Source organism: Manis pentadactyla, chromosome 10 (genome assembly GCF_030020395.1).
Source record: "Manis pentadactyla isolate mManPen7 chromosome 10, mManPen7.hap1, whole genome shotgun sequence".
NCBI lineage: Eukaryota > Metazoa > Chordata > Mammalia > Pholidota > Manidae > Manis > Manis pentadactyla.
In genome coordinates, this window is record NC_080028.1 from 77,394,369 (window position 1) to 77,410,359 (window position 15,991).

At 45.3% G+C, this 15,991-nt stretch overlaps 1 protein-coding gene and 1 long non-coding RNA gene across 10 annotated transcripts in view; one reads left to right on the forward strand and one right to left on the reverse strand.

Moving 5' to 3' along the window:
* The window catches only part of LOC118928100 (eukaryotic peptide chain release factor GTP-binding subunit ERF3A-like), a 210,030-nt gene that overhangs the window by 168,325 nt on the left and 25,714 nt on the right, over positions 1 to 15,991 (forward strand). The window contains exon 10 of one of the 9 annotated variants that reach the window (XM_057487027.1): positions 9,452 to 9,580. The exons of the other annotated variants lie outside the window; for them this stretch is intronic. Within the exon in view, the coding sequence (XP_057343010.1) occupies positions 9,452 to 9,485 (34 nt within the window). The 3' untranslated portion in view covers positions 9,486 to 9,580. Of the gene's footprint in view, positions 1 to 9,451; positions 9,581 to 15,991 lie in introns of those variants that run through there. 9 annotated transcript variants of the gene reach the window in all.
* Positions 3,603 to 14,097, reverse strand: LOC130679140 (uncharacterized). The gene is made up of 4 exons (XR_008992137.1): positions 14,035 to 14,097; positions 10,970 to 11,058; positions 9,449 to 10,350; positions 3,603 to 3,724 (listed from the first exon to the last, which is right to left on the reverse strand). It is a non-coding gene; the product is annotated as an uncharacterized LOC130679140 (long non-coding RNA).

Consider the following 15,991-nt stretch of genomic DNA (forward strand, 5'->3'; position numbering starts at 1 on the left):
CGCCAAGGAGCTCTTATATTCAGTGAGGAAAACGGAAGCTACCAGGGCCCAAACTACTTATCATGCATCTTCCACATGGCAAATAAAATCACTTCCTTCTGCCTGAAATTCTATAGTGACTTCCATTAGTACTTTAAGAAAAGCATTTTAAAAGGCCATGAAAGATCTTCCTTTCTGCTGTCTTTAATGTCATTTTATCCCACTTTTTAAACCTCTGGCCACAGCTGGCTCTTCTCTGCTCATGAAAACATTAGGCTTGTGTCTGCCTTTGGGCCTTTGCTCCTGTGCCTGCAACGTCCTCACCCCCAGCCGCTGTCCCTGCTCCCAACTCTGGAACTATGCCCATGGTCTCTGTTTTCTATTGTCTCAGAAAGGCTGCTGCTGAGTACCTAAATAGCTCCTCCGGTCATGAGTTATACTGCTACCTGAAACTGTTTACAGATAACATCTGTGATAACATTTGTCTCTTCACCACAGCATACAGCTCCTAGAGCGGAGACCATGGCACTTAAAACAGCACCTAGCACTGTAGACCGAGCTGGTGCAGTGTTTCACAAGGTCCAGGCACGAGGAGGAATTCTGAAAACAGGAAACCTCATAGCTGGCCCCTACTAGTTCCCGCACTTATTTTTGCAGTTATGATGTTGGTGACTGGGGTCATATATGGGAAATCTTATGTACTTAAGATTATTCATCTTTCGTAAATAACATAACCCAAAATATTGATCAACGAAGCAATTCCGGACATAAAAGCAGTGTTATGGGACCAACCGTTCCAGGCGTACTGCCACAAATAAGTGAGGCAGAACAACCCAGGCCTCTCTTAAACCTAGATGCAGTTCGTCCTCCCCTTTGTAACAATTCAAACATGACTAACTGGGATTTCTTTAGAATATTGGCAGAGAAGGAATTATTGGAACCTAGGCCATGGAAAAACCCATTCTCCCAAGAAACATATATGAAACAGCAATGTAATAAAGATTAATAGTCCCCACTGCCCAGGGCCCCCCTTATGTGGCTTATAATATTAGAAGACACCTCTGGTAACCCCCTCATAGGAAGAATTTATGATCAAAATAAAATTTATATTGACAAATATCCCATATATAACAGTTGATAAATTTATAAAATATTATTATATTAATAGTAAGGTAATAAGAGCAGATTTAGTGTTATTATATAAAGGATAAAGAGGACTGCAAGGCCCTGGTGCCTGTAGACACAGGAGGAAAGGTGTAAACATCTGAAATTGTGGAATGAATATTATAAAAGAATAAGGTGTTTTTATTGTATTCATAGGAATGGTAAGGAATGGGTGATAGGAATACCGGCCCTAGATTTTAGATGTAAGCCTGAACCCACGTGTAGGATAGGATTTAATTAATAATATAGTTACACTTAATAACCAAAAGGCATATAGCTTGCATTTTATATAACCTGCTTAAACTTTATATAGCCTTAGACACATACCTTAGACACATATCTAAACATCTATATAATCTTACACACTTAAAGTAAAAATCATAGCCCACATGCTTAACCCGCACACTGTCTTACGCCATTTTCTGTTTAGCACCTAGCACGTAGCTTACATGAATTACTAATCACAATAGACTAGGGGAAAGTTAAAAATTAAATGTTAAATGGCTACTATTAGAAGAAATAGTCATATTTACTTAAGGGTAATAAGCTGAAATTATGTAAACTGACAGAAAAAGGATTGTATTATTCATAATTTTAAAAAATGTTCAACATTATGTAAACTGTAAAAAGATACAAAAATAAAGACCCTGCCTCTTGATGTCAGGAGATGTTACAACTTTAATTGGGTGTTTTGTCTCCTCATTTATCTCACTCGCTGACGCTGTCCTTTCCTTCATGACCCACACCTCAGCTGGAGCTGGACTCCGGCACCGAGCCCATTGCAGATCTGATGTGCAAACACAGACGTGTTCTGAGGCATGCTGGCCATGTGGAAGGGAAAGAGTGTGCTCTGGCCAGCTGCACCCAGGGAGTTGTTACTCAAGCCACCCAGAAAGGGGTCGTGCCACCAGTGCTCCCACTCTGTCCTCCCCAAAGCCGAACGCCCCAGTGGTGGAGCTGCTGTGGGGGGCAGCCACACTCATCCCAAAGCCCGCACTGTGAGGAGGGCCCGCTGACACCGCAGACGTGAAGGGCGATGAGGTAGTGCTGCCAGACACTGAAATACTGGTCCCACTGCTGGTGGTCAGGGTCATAGCTCCAAAGCCTGAGGTGGTGGCTGCAAAAAAGGTGGAAACATGGATCATAGTCTAACCCCATACACAAAAGTACATACAAAATGGATCAAAGACCTGAAAGTAAGTCATGAAACCATAAAACTTAGAAAAAAACAGGCAAAAACCTGAAAAAGACATATGCACCCCTATGTTTCTCACAGCACTATTTACAATAGCCAAGAAATGGAAGGAACCTAAGTGTCCATCAGTACATGAATGGATAGAAAAGATGTGATACATATGCACAATGGAATATAATTCAGCCATACAAAGAAAACAAGTCCTACGATTTGCAACAACATGGATGTAGCTGGAGGGTAATACGATGAGTGAAATAAGCCAGGCGGAGAAAGACAAGTACGAAATGATTTCACTCATATGTGGAGTATAAGAACAAAGGAAAAACTGAAGGAACAAAACAGCAGCAGAAGCACAGAACCCAAGAATGGACTAACAGTTACAAAGGGAAAGGGACTGAGGAGGATGGGTGCGAAGGGAGGGATAAGGGCAGAGAAAAAGAAAGGGGGCATTATGATTAGCATATGTAATGGGGTGAACAGGGAGGGCTAGGCTACACAGAGAAGTAGTGATTGTACAGCATCTTACTAGGCTGATGGACAGGGACTCTAATGGGGTTTGTGCAGGGTACTTGGGGAAGGGGGGAACCAAGTAAACTTACTGTTTTTCAGGTAATTGTAGATAGGTACCAAAAAAAGAAAAAAAATTTTAATGGCCATGAATGATCTTCCTTTCTGCCTGTCTCTTAATCTCATTTTATCCCACTTTCCATTTTAAACCTCTAGCCACACCGGCCTCTTCTCTGCTCATGAAAACATAAGCTCGTCTCTGCCTTCGGGCCTTTGATCTTGTGCCTGCAATGTCCTCACCCCCAGCTGCTGTCCCTGCTCCCAACTCTGGAACTGCGGACTTGGCCTCGGTTTGCTGTTGTCTCAGAAAGGCGGCCACTGTCTACCTAAATAGCTCCTCCTGTCATGAGTTACACTGGTACCTGATGCTGTTTATGAATAACTTCTGTCATAACTTCTAAATCTTCACCACAGCATACAACTACAAAAGCAGAGACTGGGTCAGCACTTAAAACAGCGCCTGGCACTGCAGACCGAGCCCATTCCAAATCTCACCTGAAAACCCGGGCGTGTTCTGATGCGTGCTGGCCACATGGAAACCAGAGGGTGTGCTCTGGCCAGCTGCACCCAGGGAGTTTGGATTCAAGTCTCCCCAGAAAGGGTTCTTGAGACCAGTTCTCCCACTCCGTCCTGACGCAGAGCCAAATGCCCCAGTGGTGGAGCTGCTGTGGGGGGCAGCCATGCTTGTCCCAAAGCCCCCACTGCCAGTGGGGCCTGCTGACACCCTGAATGTGAAGGGCGCTGAGATGGTGCTGCCAAACCCTGTACTGGTCCCACAGCTGGTGGTCTGGGTCACTGCTCCAAAGCTGGAGGTGATGGCTGCAAAAAAGGAGGAAACATGGATCATTGTCCAATCCCATACACAAAAGTAAATTCGAAATTGATCGAACCCCTGAATGGAAGCCATGAAACCATAAAACTCTTATAGAAGGACAGGCGAAAATATCTTGGACATAAACATGAGCGACTTCTTCGTGAACATATCTCTCCAGGGAAAGAAAGACAAGAATGAACAAAAGGGCTATATCAAGCTTAAAAGCTTCTGTACAGTGAAGGGCACCAACAGAACAAAAGGGCATCCTACAGTATGGGAGAATATATCCATAAATGACAGATCCGATAAAGGGTTGACATCCAAAATATATAAAGAGCTGACACACCTCAACAAACAAAAAGCAAATATTCCAATAAAAAAATGGACAGGGGAGCTGAACAGGCAGTTCTCCAAAGAAGAAATTCAGGTGGCAAATAGACACATGAAAAGATACGCCACATCACTTGGCATCAGAGCAATGCAAATTAAAACCACAATGAGGTATCACCTCACACCAGTAAGGATCGCCACCATCCAAAAGACGAACCACAACAAATGCTGGCAAAGTTGTGGAGAAAGGGGATCCCTCCTACACTGTTGGTGGGAATGTAAATTCGTTCAACCATTGTGTAAAGCAATATGGAGGTTCCTCAAAAAGCTCAAAGTAGAAATACCATTTGACCCAGGAATACCGCTCCTAGAAATTTACCCTAAGAATACAGCAGCCCATTTTGAAAAAGACAGATGTACCCCTATGTTTATCGCAGCAGTATTTACAACAGCCAAGAAATGGAGACAACCTACGTGTCCATCACTAGATGAATGTATGCACAATGGAATATAATTCAGCCATGAGAAGAAAATAAATCCTACCATTTGCAACAACATGGATGGAACTAGGGGGTATTACGCTCAGTGAAATAAGCGAGGCGGAGAAAGACAAGTACCAAATGATTTCACTTATCTCTGGAGTATAAGAGCAAAGGAAAAACTGAAGGAACAAAAGAGCAGCAGAATCACAGAACCCAAGAATGGACTAACAGTTACAAAGGGAAAGGGACTGAGGAGATGGGTGGGACGGGAGGGATAACGGCAGGGAAAAAGAAAGGGGGCCTTATGATTAGCATGAACCATGTGGGGGGGGGCGCACGGGAAGGGCTGAGCAACACAGGACAAGTAGTGATTCTACAGTACCTTACTACACTGATGGACAGTGACTCTAATGGGGTATGGGGGGGCATTTGGTGAAGGGGGAAGCCTAGTAAACATAATGTTCTGCTTGTAATTTGTAGACTGTTACAAAAAAAAAATACATTTTTAAAGGCTATGAATGATCTTCCTTTCTGCCTGTCCCTTAATGTCATTTTATCCCACTTTCCTTTTTAAGCCACTAGCCACACCTGGCTCTTCTCTGCTCATGAAAACATGAGCTCATCTCTGCCTTCAGGCCTTTACTCCTGTGCCTGCAACACACTCACGCACAGCCGCTGTCCCTGCTCCCAACTCTGGAACTGCTGCCATGGCCTCAGTTAGCTATTGTGTCAGAAAGGCTGTCGCTGACTACCTTAATAGCTGCTCTGGTCATGAGTTACACTGCTACATGACGCTGTTTATGGATAACTTCTGTGATAACATCTAAATCTTCACCACAGCGTACAGCTCCAAAAGCCTAGACTGTGTCAGCACTTAAGACAGCGCCTGGCACTGCAGACCGGGCTCATTCCAAATCTCACCTGCAAGCACAGATGTGTTCTGAGGTGTGCTTGCCACGTAGAAGCCAAACAGTGTGCTCTGGCCAGCTGCACCAAGGGAGTTCTGATTCAAGAATCCCCAGAAATGGGCTGTGCCAACAGTTCTCCCACTGTGTGGTGCCACAAAGTCGAATGCCCCAGTGGTGGAGCTGCTGTTGGGGGCTGACACGCTCATCCTAATGTCCCCGCAGCCAGCGGGGCCTGCTGACACCCCGGATGGGAATTGTCATGAGGTTGTGCTGCCACTGCTACTGGTGGTCTGCGTCATAGCTTCAACGTCCGAGTTGGTGGCTGCAAAAGAGGAGGAAATGAGGATCATTGTCTAACCCTATACACAAAAGTATATTCAAAATGGATCAAAGACCTGAATGTAAGCCATGAAACCATAAAACTCTAAGAAAAAGAATAAGCAAAAATCGCTTGGACATAAACATGAGTGACTTCCCTCCCCCGGCAAGGGAAACAAAAGCAAAAATGAACAAATAGGACTATAACAAGCTGAAAAGCTTCTGTACAGGGAAGGACACCATCAATAGAACAAAAAGGCATCCTACAGTATGGGAGAATATATTAATAAATGACAGATCTAATAACGGGTTGACATCAACAATGTATAAAGAGCTCACACACCTCAACAAACAAAAAGCTAATAATCCAATTAAAAAATGGGCAGAGGAGCTGAACAGGCAGTTCTCCAAAGAAGAAATTCAGGTGGCCAACAGAACATGAAAAGATGCTCCACATCGCTAGTCATCAGAGAAATGCAAATTAAAGCCTCACACCAGTAAAGATTGCCACTATCGAAAAGACAAACAACAACAAATGCTGGCGAGGGTTCGGAGAATGGAGAACCCTCCTCCCCTGATCGTGGGAATGTAATTTAGTTCAATCACTGTGGAAATCAGTATGGAGGTTCCTCAAAAAATTCAAAGTAGAAATACCATTTGACCCAGGAATACCACCTCTAGGAATTTACCCTAAGAATGCAGCAGCCCAATTTTAAAAAGACAGATGCACCCCTATGTTTATTGCAGCACTATTTACAATAGCCAGGAAATGGAAGGAACCTAAGTGTCCATCAGTAGATGAATAGATAGAGAAGATGTGATACATATACACAATGGAATATTAATCAGCCATAAGAAGAAAATAAATCCTACTATTTGCAACAACACAGATAGAGCTACAGGGTATTATGGTCAGTGAAATAAGCCAGGTGCAGAACGACAAGTACCAAATGATTTCACTCATCTCTGGAGTATAAGAATAAAGGAAAAACAGTAGGAACAAAACAGCAGCAGAATCACAGAACCCAAGAAAGGACAACAGTTATCAAATAGAAAGGGACTGGGGAGGATGGGTGGAAAGGGAGGAGGAAGGGGGTGGAAGAAGAAAGGGGGCCTTATAATTAACATGTGTAATGTGGGGGTGGGCATGGGGAGTGCTGTGCAACACATAGTAGACAAGTAGTTATTTTGCAGCATCTTACTACGCTGATGAACAGTGACTAATGGGGTAAATGGGGGGGACTTGGTGAAGGAGGGAGTCTAGTAAACATAATGTTCCTCAAGTAATTGTAGATTAATGATACCACAAAATAAAAAAATTGGAGGAAACAGCTGTGGTGCTGCCAAAGGCTGGCTGGGTGCTGGAGATGGTGCCAAAAAGAGAGGCTGTGGGTTTCAACCCACGAAAACCTGACCACACAGTGCTGCCAAATGTTGGCTGGGGTGGGGCCAGGGCTGCTGAGCTTCCAAATGGAAAGGAGCTGTCGAAGCTGGGGGCCAGTGCTGGCTGGCAGTCCAATCTGCTGTCTGTCAGTGACTCCGAACGTGTGCTGTGGGATAGGATGGGACAGGGGGCCTGGTGCCAGAACTAAAGGGAATGTTGAAGGCTGGGGTGGTAGTGCTGCTAATTGTAAGTGCAGGCTGGCTCGGGGTGACGGAGGCGGAGGTCGTGAGGGTGCCACTGAAGCCACCGAAACTGGCGGTGCGGCTGCCAGCAGCTGTCTGGATGGTGCTGGGCAGGGACTGGCTGAAGGTGATGGCTGTTGTTGGAGCAGGCGTGGCCAGAGCCTGCCAAACTGGAGTATGGAGCCCATGGCTGGGCAGAGCTGGCAGCAGAGGCAAGGGGGTACCCAAAGAGGACAGGCTGGGCAGTGGAAGCAGTGGGGCTGGTCATGCTGCTCACAGTGCTGGTCACACTGCTCACACCAAAGCCAAAGACAGGCTTCTGGGCGGAGTCTGCGGCTGTGCCGGTGGTGGTCCCCCAAGCCGCTGCTGAGGGGACAGTGACACTGGCCAGGCCAGGGAACAGAGGGGTATTCATGCTAGTGCCTGAAGTAATTGTCTGACTGAAGGAGGAAGGAGTTGACGAGGGCAAAGATGTAGGTAGCCCTGTGCTGCTAAAAACAGGACTGAAAGTGAGGGGCAGGCTGCTGGTAGTCGGGGTGTGGGCAGAGCTGGAAGATGCCTCCATTGTGACTTGGGAATGGCTGGATGGCACAGGAACCTCCTTCCCACTTTTAGGTGGAGCCACAAATATGTGCTGAAGACACAGCAGGAGCTGCCGAGGCAGAAGGGTTAGCAGGTGGTCTGCTCAGCATTCCAAAGAGAACACTGGGCTTCAGGGTGGGGCCTGGGGCAGGCGGGGCCTGGGGTTTGGCAGATGTCTCAGCCTGAGAGGCTGGAGGTGACTGTGGCGTCACTGGCTGGTATTGCCGGAGAGGCAGGGGTCAGCCCCAAGAAAGGGGCTGTGTATCTGGAGTCTGGGGAGGGGTCCTGGCTGTGAAGAGCCAAAAGGGCCCAGAAGGCCATGTGTCTGCAGGGGCAAACGGGCCATGGGCATGGCTGTTAGGCAGGGAAATACATATGAGTGGGGTGGAAAGAGTACAGGGTCAGCAAAGCCCCATAGAAAGGACTCAGTTAACCAGTTAAATCTAGAAATCCAGAAAAGATTCAGAGTTAGTGAGTTAATCAGTTAAAGCTCAAAAGGTCAAGAGAAACTTGGCCTTGAAGGTTTGAATATTCCCCAGATAAAAGTATCTGAGCACAGCCCATGTCTTCATTGTGTCCATTAGATCATTGTATGATTTACTCCAGCCTGCTAAAAGGCCCACCTATAAACAGCAAAGTAAAGACAGGGAGATCCCACCTTAAAGTCAAAATTGTATTTAAAAAATAAACTAGGAAGTTTCAGAAGAAAGATTCTTAACATACTCTTTAGCAAACAAATAACTCTGCCCACCTTGGAGGAAAGGCAGACAGTCTTGATAAGCTAATTTTGCAGAATTACCTAGAGGACTGATGAGTAACTTAATGTCTCATCAAGGATACTTGAGACCACTTAACAAGCCCACACCCTTGCCCTCTGTCACATTCCTGAAAAATCCTTAAAAGAGGGAGCACCCAACCTTTCACTGTGCTCCTATGTGAGGTCACCCGCACTTTCTAAGTGCGTAACCTTTTAACTTTAAACTCCCTCTTTTCAACCTTTCAGGGTGTTGCACTCCTCTCTCTGAGGTCACCTGCACTTCCTAAGTGCATAACTTCAACTCTTCCCAACCTTTCAGGGCACTCCTCTCTCTGAAGTCACCCACACTTTCTAAGTGTGTGACCTTTTAATCTTAAACTCTTTCTCTCCAACCTTTCAGGGCACTCCTCCCTCTCTGAGGTCACCTGCACTTCTTTCTGGTTAAGTAACTTAAAAAAAAACTTTTACTCTGCTTCACTACTGTGTCTCTACCCTTCAATTCTTTGTCACAGCGGGGACAAGAACAGAGTAAAATACACAATGGCTCCCCCCCAACACTGCCACTGCAGCAGATTCTAGGAAGAAGAACAGAAAATGTCAACTATGGTATCTCAAACGTGATGGTATTTGGTGCTCTAGAAGCCTTGCTGGGCCAGGGATTCAGGAGTCAACAAATATGACTCTGGGAACCGTCTCTGGAGTGTGAAATTAACCCATATTTCTTACCAGTCTTATCCTCGAAGATCCTCTTCAGCCACTGTGACTGAGCTTGCTTCTCCTGGTAATACTCTTTGACCGTGATCCAGCGGCCAATCCAGGGAGCTGGAGGCTACCAAGAGAAAAAGGAGAAGCCAAGCCAGTCAGAAGGAAGTGAAAGAAACCTGTACCAACCCTTCTGTTCCTGAGACGCAGGGGAGCCAGACTGGCGTGGGCAGGGGTGGGTGGACAGACCATACCAACATCAGCAGGATCTGTTGTCTGGAGGGCACCAGGGGAACCTTGCGTCTGCGTGTCTGGGAGCTGCTGGGTGTAGGTAGAGAATCCCAGGAGTTCTGCTCCCTACATATGGTTGTATCTGCAAATAAAGTATCAGACTTACTTTCTTCCTGCTCTCTTCCAGAAATGGAGAGGTTTGTCTATCCAGCCTAGTTTTTAATACTGAACTTTCACTAGGTGTCTCTGAGATTCTTTCTTCTATGGTTTGGGTGCTTGGATGGTGTTGGCAAGATTATTTCTAACAGTCAAGATGATGTGAAGTGGTCATTGCTCCAAATGCATGCACATGGTTGCTTACTGGACAGAAATTGCCTAGTCTGCTCAGATTCCCCCACCTAGGCTTACCTTACCCCAAACCCCCCAGGTGGCCTGGGTTATGCTATACAAGTCTGGGCAACCTTTCTCCCTTACCAGACCATAAACCCCGAAGGACAGGAACATCTCTCTCTGTAACTACCAAGCCCCACACAAATCAAGGCTCAGTACGTGTTTCCAGTGGGTTGTGGTCCATGCGCCCTCGATACACTACCGCCAACACATGCCATGCGTTCATCAACTTACCCTGTTCTCCCTGGGACTCCTTGTTTACTGGCGGAGCGGAAGAGCCAGATACCTGAGGACCGTCCTCTTCTCTGCAGGAGGAAGAGGCACAATTAAGTTTAGAAAAGCACTGGATAACTTCTTACACCCTCCTAACTACCAACTGACCAACGTCTAGAACAACCATGACTAAGATCTCAGTGTGTCAAGACAACAAAAAGAAGCAAAGAAAATTCCTAAAGAAATGAAGGGAGGCAGTTCACAGAAGCCATAGAGACACCTTTGTCTTAAAACAAGCAGAAAACAATCTTCAGAACCTTACATACAACCTGCCAAGTTTCTGAGAGTCCTAGTCACACCTCTATCTCTAAGAAAGCAGCATTCTAGTCGGGCACCTAGGGGGTCAGCTGGGGTCTACAATGTGAAGCCTGCTGCCCACCCCCATCAGTCACTCTGTTCACTCTGTCCCGTGTAAGCCATTCCCCTTACTCCCCAGCCCCTCACGTTGCAGCATGAGGGGAAGCAGAGGCCGGTGTGGTCACACTGTGTGACGACTACAACAGACGAGAGTGATTCAGGGCGGCACCATCTCTGCCCTTTAGATGTGAACTGTTTTGATTCTCCAAATTGGAGTCTCAGAAAGCCTAAGAGCCAAGAAATTTCCCTCCTTTCCCACCCTCTCATTAATCCACACAGCAAGTCACCGATTACCTCATTTTCTTTTCTGGACTCTCTGGTGTCTGTGAGCAGGACGAGGCTGGGCTGGAGAAGGGTGAGGCACTGGGACGCCTCTTCCAGAGCTAAAAGCCAAACACAAGTCACGTGACTGACCTTGGGAATAACATAGGATCTGACCTTCAACATAATTCTGTGGCTCTAATACATCACTGTATAAAAAGTCTCCCTTTCAAGTGACTAAAAAAACATTTCTTTGTGAAGTGGGGCTTCTGAAAAGTGAGTCAATTGCCAGTATTTGAAAGGGTTGTCATTGGCCAAAGTTGGAAAAGTTGCATCAGAAAGAGCAGCTACACTATACTGAGGATCATGAAATGTTTATAAAATATCATCAGTTCATAAAGATAACACAGCAAGAATCATACTGGTCACCTTTGGAGTTAACTACAGCATCAGTGCCTGCTTATTATCCTGCCACTCCAATAGATAGGGTTTGTTCTTCTATCTAGAATTACACAGACCTTCAGTTAACAAATGCAGAGGGAAGGACAGAAATAGAACATCACCATTTTGCCACAATGGACATAGACAAAGGCGAAAAATGGCCGCTAAAATCAGCAGGTGAAAAGCTCATAGGAACAATAAAGTGAAGGATCAGACTGACAACTGAGCCCAGTGGGAGGCAACCACACAGCACCTGCTCCCGATGTGATGCGATCAGAAGTGCACAGCAGCACCTCTGCCAAATCACTGAACGTGAAACTCATCAAGCCTCAGGAGCCAACTGCCCATTTACAGGGAAAATAGGGATAGAGTACTTGTCAAAATGGCACCATGACGAAAACAAAATCCAGAATGTAGTAAATTCTATAGAACATAATAACTCAGACTTTTCAAAAGTAAGGAAAAGCATAGTAGTAGTACCATTGATTGAGTCTAAGAGAGGCCTGACGTCCCCGCTGCGGGGAGGGCGCTCGCGGCCGCCGCCACAGCCCGTGTGCTCCGCGCCTCCGGCGGTGGCGGCAGTAGCTGCGGGAACAGCCCGCGGGGTAAGCCTGACAGCTGGAGGCCGCCAGGGGGCGCCGGCTGGGCGGGCCCGGAACGCTCTGGGAGGCGGCGCTGTGAGGCCAGCGACCTGCCGAGTTCGGATCCTCGGACGGGCCAAGTCGCTGGGAGCCGGGGCCTGGCACCCGGGACAGCCGGCATCCTGGCGGGGGCCGCGCACCCCGGGGCTGTGTCTGGTGCGCCCCAGGACCGCGGAGGGGTTCTGCCACCGCGGGGAGCTCGCCAGGCCGGCCGGCCGGCCTGAGCAGCACACCCGGGGAGGCAGAGGCCCCGGTGCACAAGCGCCTTTCGAGGTCGACCCCGCAGCTGCCCGTGACGCGGGGGTTTCTTCCCGCGCGGCTGCGTGGCGGGCCATGGGAACTCAGGCCTCCACCCCCCGGGATACGACGAGCGGCGGAGGGCGCGACCCTCGCCCCGCCCACCCCCGGCGTCCTGCCCCGCCCCCGGCGCAGAGCTTGGAGCATCATGGCTCCGCCCAGGCCTCTTGAAAAGTTGATTATTTTTACCCTGTCTGCTTGTTAGGCCATCAGATACAACCTTGTATAATGCTAAGTCTGAAGCTCTGAGTGTGAATTAAGTCCCCTGAAATGTAAATTTCAGTACTTATTTTGGTGGCACTTCTTGAATGCTTACTATGGACAGTGTAGACCCATGAACACTTTACATGTACTGCCTCACAACTATCTTATGAAGTAGGTCAAAATCATTATTTCCATAAGTGTATGACCTTACCTTCAGATTTTTTGTTACATATATTAATTAAATACCTTTAATGCTCAAAAAAAAAAATAGTCTAAGAGACATGTGAACCAAACACAATGAGTTGATTTTTGGTCCCTGATTCAAAGTAACTGTAATAAGACAGGGAGGGTAAGAAGGGCAAATTGGAGCGATAATAACTAACATTAAGTCATTATTATTCAGAGGAATAGAGGCATTGTGGGTATTAATGTTCAAAAAGTTTTAAAAATACACTGAAGTACCTACAGGTGAAACAACGTCTTTGTACTTTAAAACACAAGAGGAAAACCAATTTGGGGTGGGGGTGTTGATGGATCAGGACTGACAGAAGACTGTTAACTGCTGGAGCCACATGGACGTTCACTATGATATTTTTCCTTCCTTTTGTGTATGTATGACATTTGACATAAAATTGTAAGAAGGGGCAATGACTATGTATGTCAGGTCTGTTGTGATCACTGATTGAGGAAATGTGTGTACAGTGCTCAGCAGAGGGCCTAGTGCAGAATAGATTCAGGTAAAGCTTCGTACTATTATGCTCTGCATTGTCATAACTGCTTGGCCCTGGCCTTCATCTCCTATATTTGTCATTTATCATTAATGTGTCATTTATATTACTCTAAGAGCCTTCTGTATGGATGAAAACTTATGTCAAATTCTTTCTCCTCTCAAAAACCTCCTTCACGCATGTATTACTTTTTTCCAGCTCCTATATATTGGGTGCCTGCTTACTGACAAGCACTGTAATGGGTGCTTTTCAAACATTACCTTCAATCTTTATAACAAGCCTTTAGAGATGAGAAAAAGAGAGCTTAAGTCATTTACCTGCCCAAGAGTCTATAGCTACTAAGTGCCAAAGCCAAGATTTGAACCCAAGTCATTCTGGTAGCAAAACTTGATCTGTTCTCCAGTCTACACTACATCCTTTCTAAAAATAATTATAACCACTTATTTTTTTAACTTTCATTAAATTCCCAGTGCCTAGAGGATGAATTTACAACCGAATGCAATTCAGACTCAAATCTACCTTTTTAATCAAATTAGTACCATTTTTTGAATTATTCATCCTCTGTCTATTTATCTGTAATAATGGCTCTGTCTTGTATCAAGTTTCCACATAGGCATTCTGGGCTTTCTAGTTTGTTCCACTGGTCCATAGCGATCATTCAAGGGTTGGTAACTGCTGTTAGCTTAGAGGTGATCTCAGCATCTGACAGAAGGTGGCTAGTAAACACTGCATAATCAACTAATAAATGCAAAGAACCCAATTCTGCCACACCACCAGGTGCATGTACGTGAGAGATGCCTCCAGTAGAAGTGTAGGAACTGGTAATGGCATTGCGGCTGGACATACGGATGTCACATGCCCTTTGAGCAGCTCACAGCAGAGGTGCAGGTTCTCTTACGCAGCTCGCCATCTGAGCTCTGGAAACTGAGGCCTCTCTTCAGAGGCCCAGGCCTAACAGGGAAATAAAAGGGGAAAACACAGATGTGCTACTGAAAGGCACCAACATTGTTTTAAGGCTTCATCCACGGTCACAAAATTGTTCTAACGCAATGGAAAAGGATAATGTTGTTAATTTTACTGTTAATTCAGTGAAACATGTCTCACAAAGTCAGAAAGGGAAAGCTCAGTATTTAAAAAATTAAAAGTATGATTCTACTTACATATATTCTAGGAAATGCACAGAAATCTATAGTGACAGAATGGGGACCAATGGATGCCTGGCAACAGGGACAGGATGAGAGGGTGATTTTAAGGCTTCACCAAGGGGCATGGGGAAACTTCTGGCAGTGATGGTGAGGTTCATTATCTTGACCGTGGCGATGGTTTTGTGGGTGTGAAATTTAGAGAAAATAGTTATTGTGGCAAGTAACTCAAAATGTTCCTCTCTGGTTTCAAAGAGGAAAATTTATAGGACAATAATTCTGATAAGGATACACGTCAAAATTGATCAAATGGTACACTTCAAAGAGGCACAGTTTATTTATGTCAATTATACCTCAATAAATGTGTTAAAAAAAGTTTAGGAGGAACCAACCACTTTTTCCAAGATTCAAACTGAAACAGAAATTCCCTAAACATCTTTCCTGTGAAATAGTCATCCAACCTTTGTGACAGCACAGACAGCTCACTGTCTCCTGGCTGATGAATGTCAACCACAGAGCAGTTCATTCCTGCACTAGATGCAAACATACTTTCTCTTTCACTTACTTCACCTATGGATCCCATCTGGAGCCAAGCCAAGCCAATTGTCCTCCTTTCATGTGATAGTCCTTCAGATTTTTGCAGGCCATTATCCTTCCCTCCCTCAATTATTATTATTATTTTTTTGTAGATAATTATTTTTTATTGAAGGGTAGTTGACACACAGTATTACATTAGTTTAAGGTGTACAACACAGTGATTCAACATTTATATACATGATAATTCTAGCTACCAGCTATCACTATACCAAGTTGTTACAATATTTTGACTATATTCCTTATGCTATACATTACATCCCAGTTACATATTTATTTTACAATTGGAAGTGTGCACTTTTTTTTTTGTGAGGGCATCTCTCATATTTATTGATCAAATGGTTGTTAACAATAAAATTCTGTATAGGGGAGTCAATGCTCAATGCACAATCATTAATCAACCCCAAGCCTAATTTTCATCAGTCCCCAATCTTCTGAAGCATAACGAACAAGTTCTTACATGGAGAATAAATTCTTACATAGTGAATAAGTTACATGGTGAAAAGTACAAGGGCAGTCATCGCAGAAACCTTCGGTTTTGCTCATGCATTATGAACTATAAACAGTCAGTTCAAATATGAATACTCATTTGATTTTTATACTTGATTGATACGTGGATACCACATTTCTCTCTTTATTATTATTATTTTTAATAAAATGCTGAAGTGGTAGGTAGATACAAGATAAAGGTAGAAAATATAGTTTAGAGTTGTAAAAGAGCAAATGTAGATGATCAGGTGTGTGCCTGTAGACTATGTGTTAATCTAAGCTAGACCAGGGCAATAAAACATCCACATATGCAGAAGATTTCTCTCAGAACAGGGGGGGTGAGGTTCTAAGCCTCACCTCTGTTGATCCCCTATTTCTCACCTGATGGCCCCCCTGCGACTGTGCCTGTCTTAGGTTGTTCCTCCCTTGAGGAATCTTACCCGTCTCTGGCTAACCAGTCATCTTCCGGGGCCATACAGGGAAATGTGAAGTTGGTAAGTGAGAGAGAAGCCTTTTTGT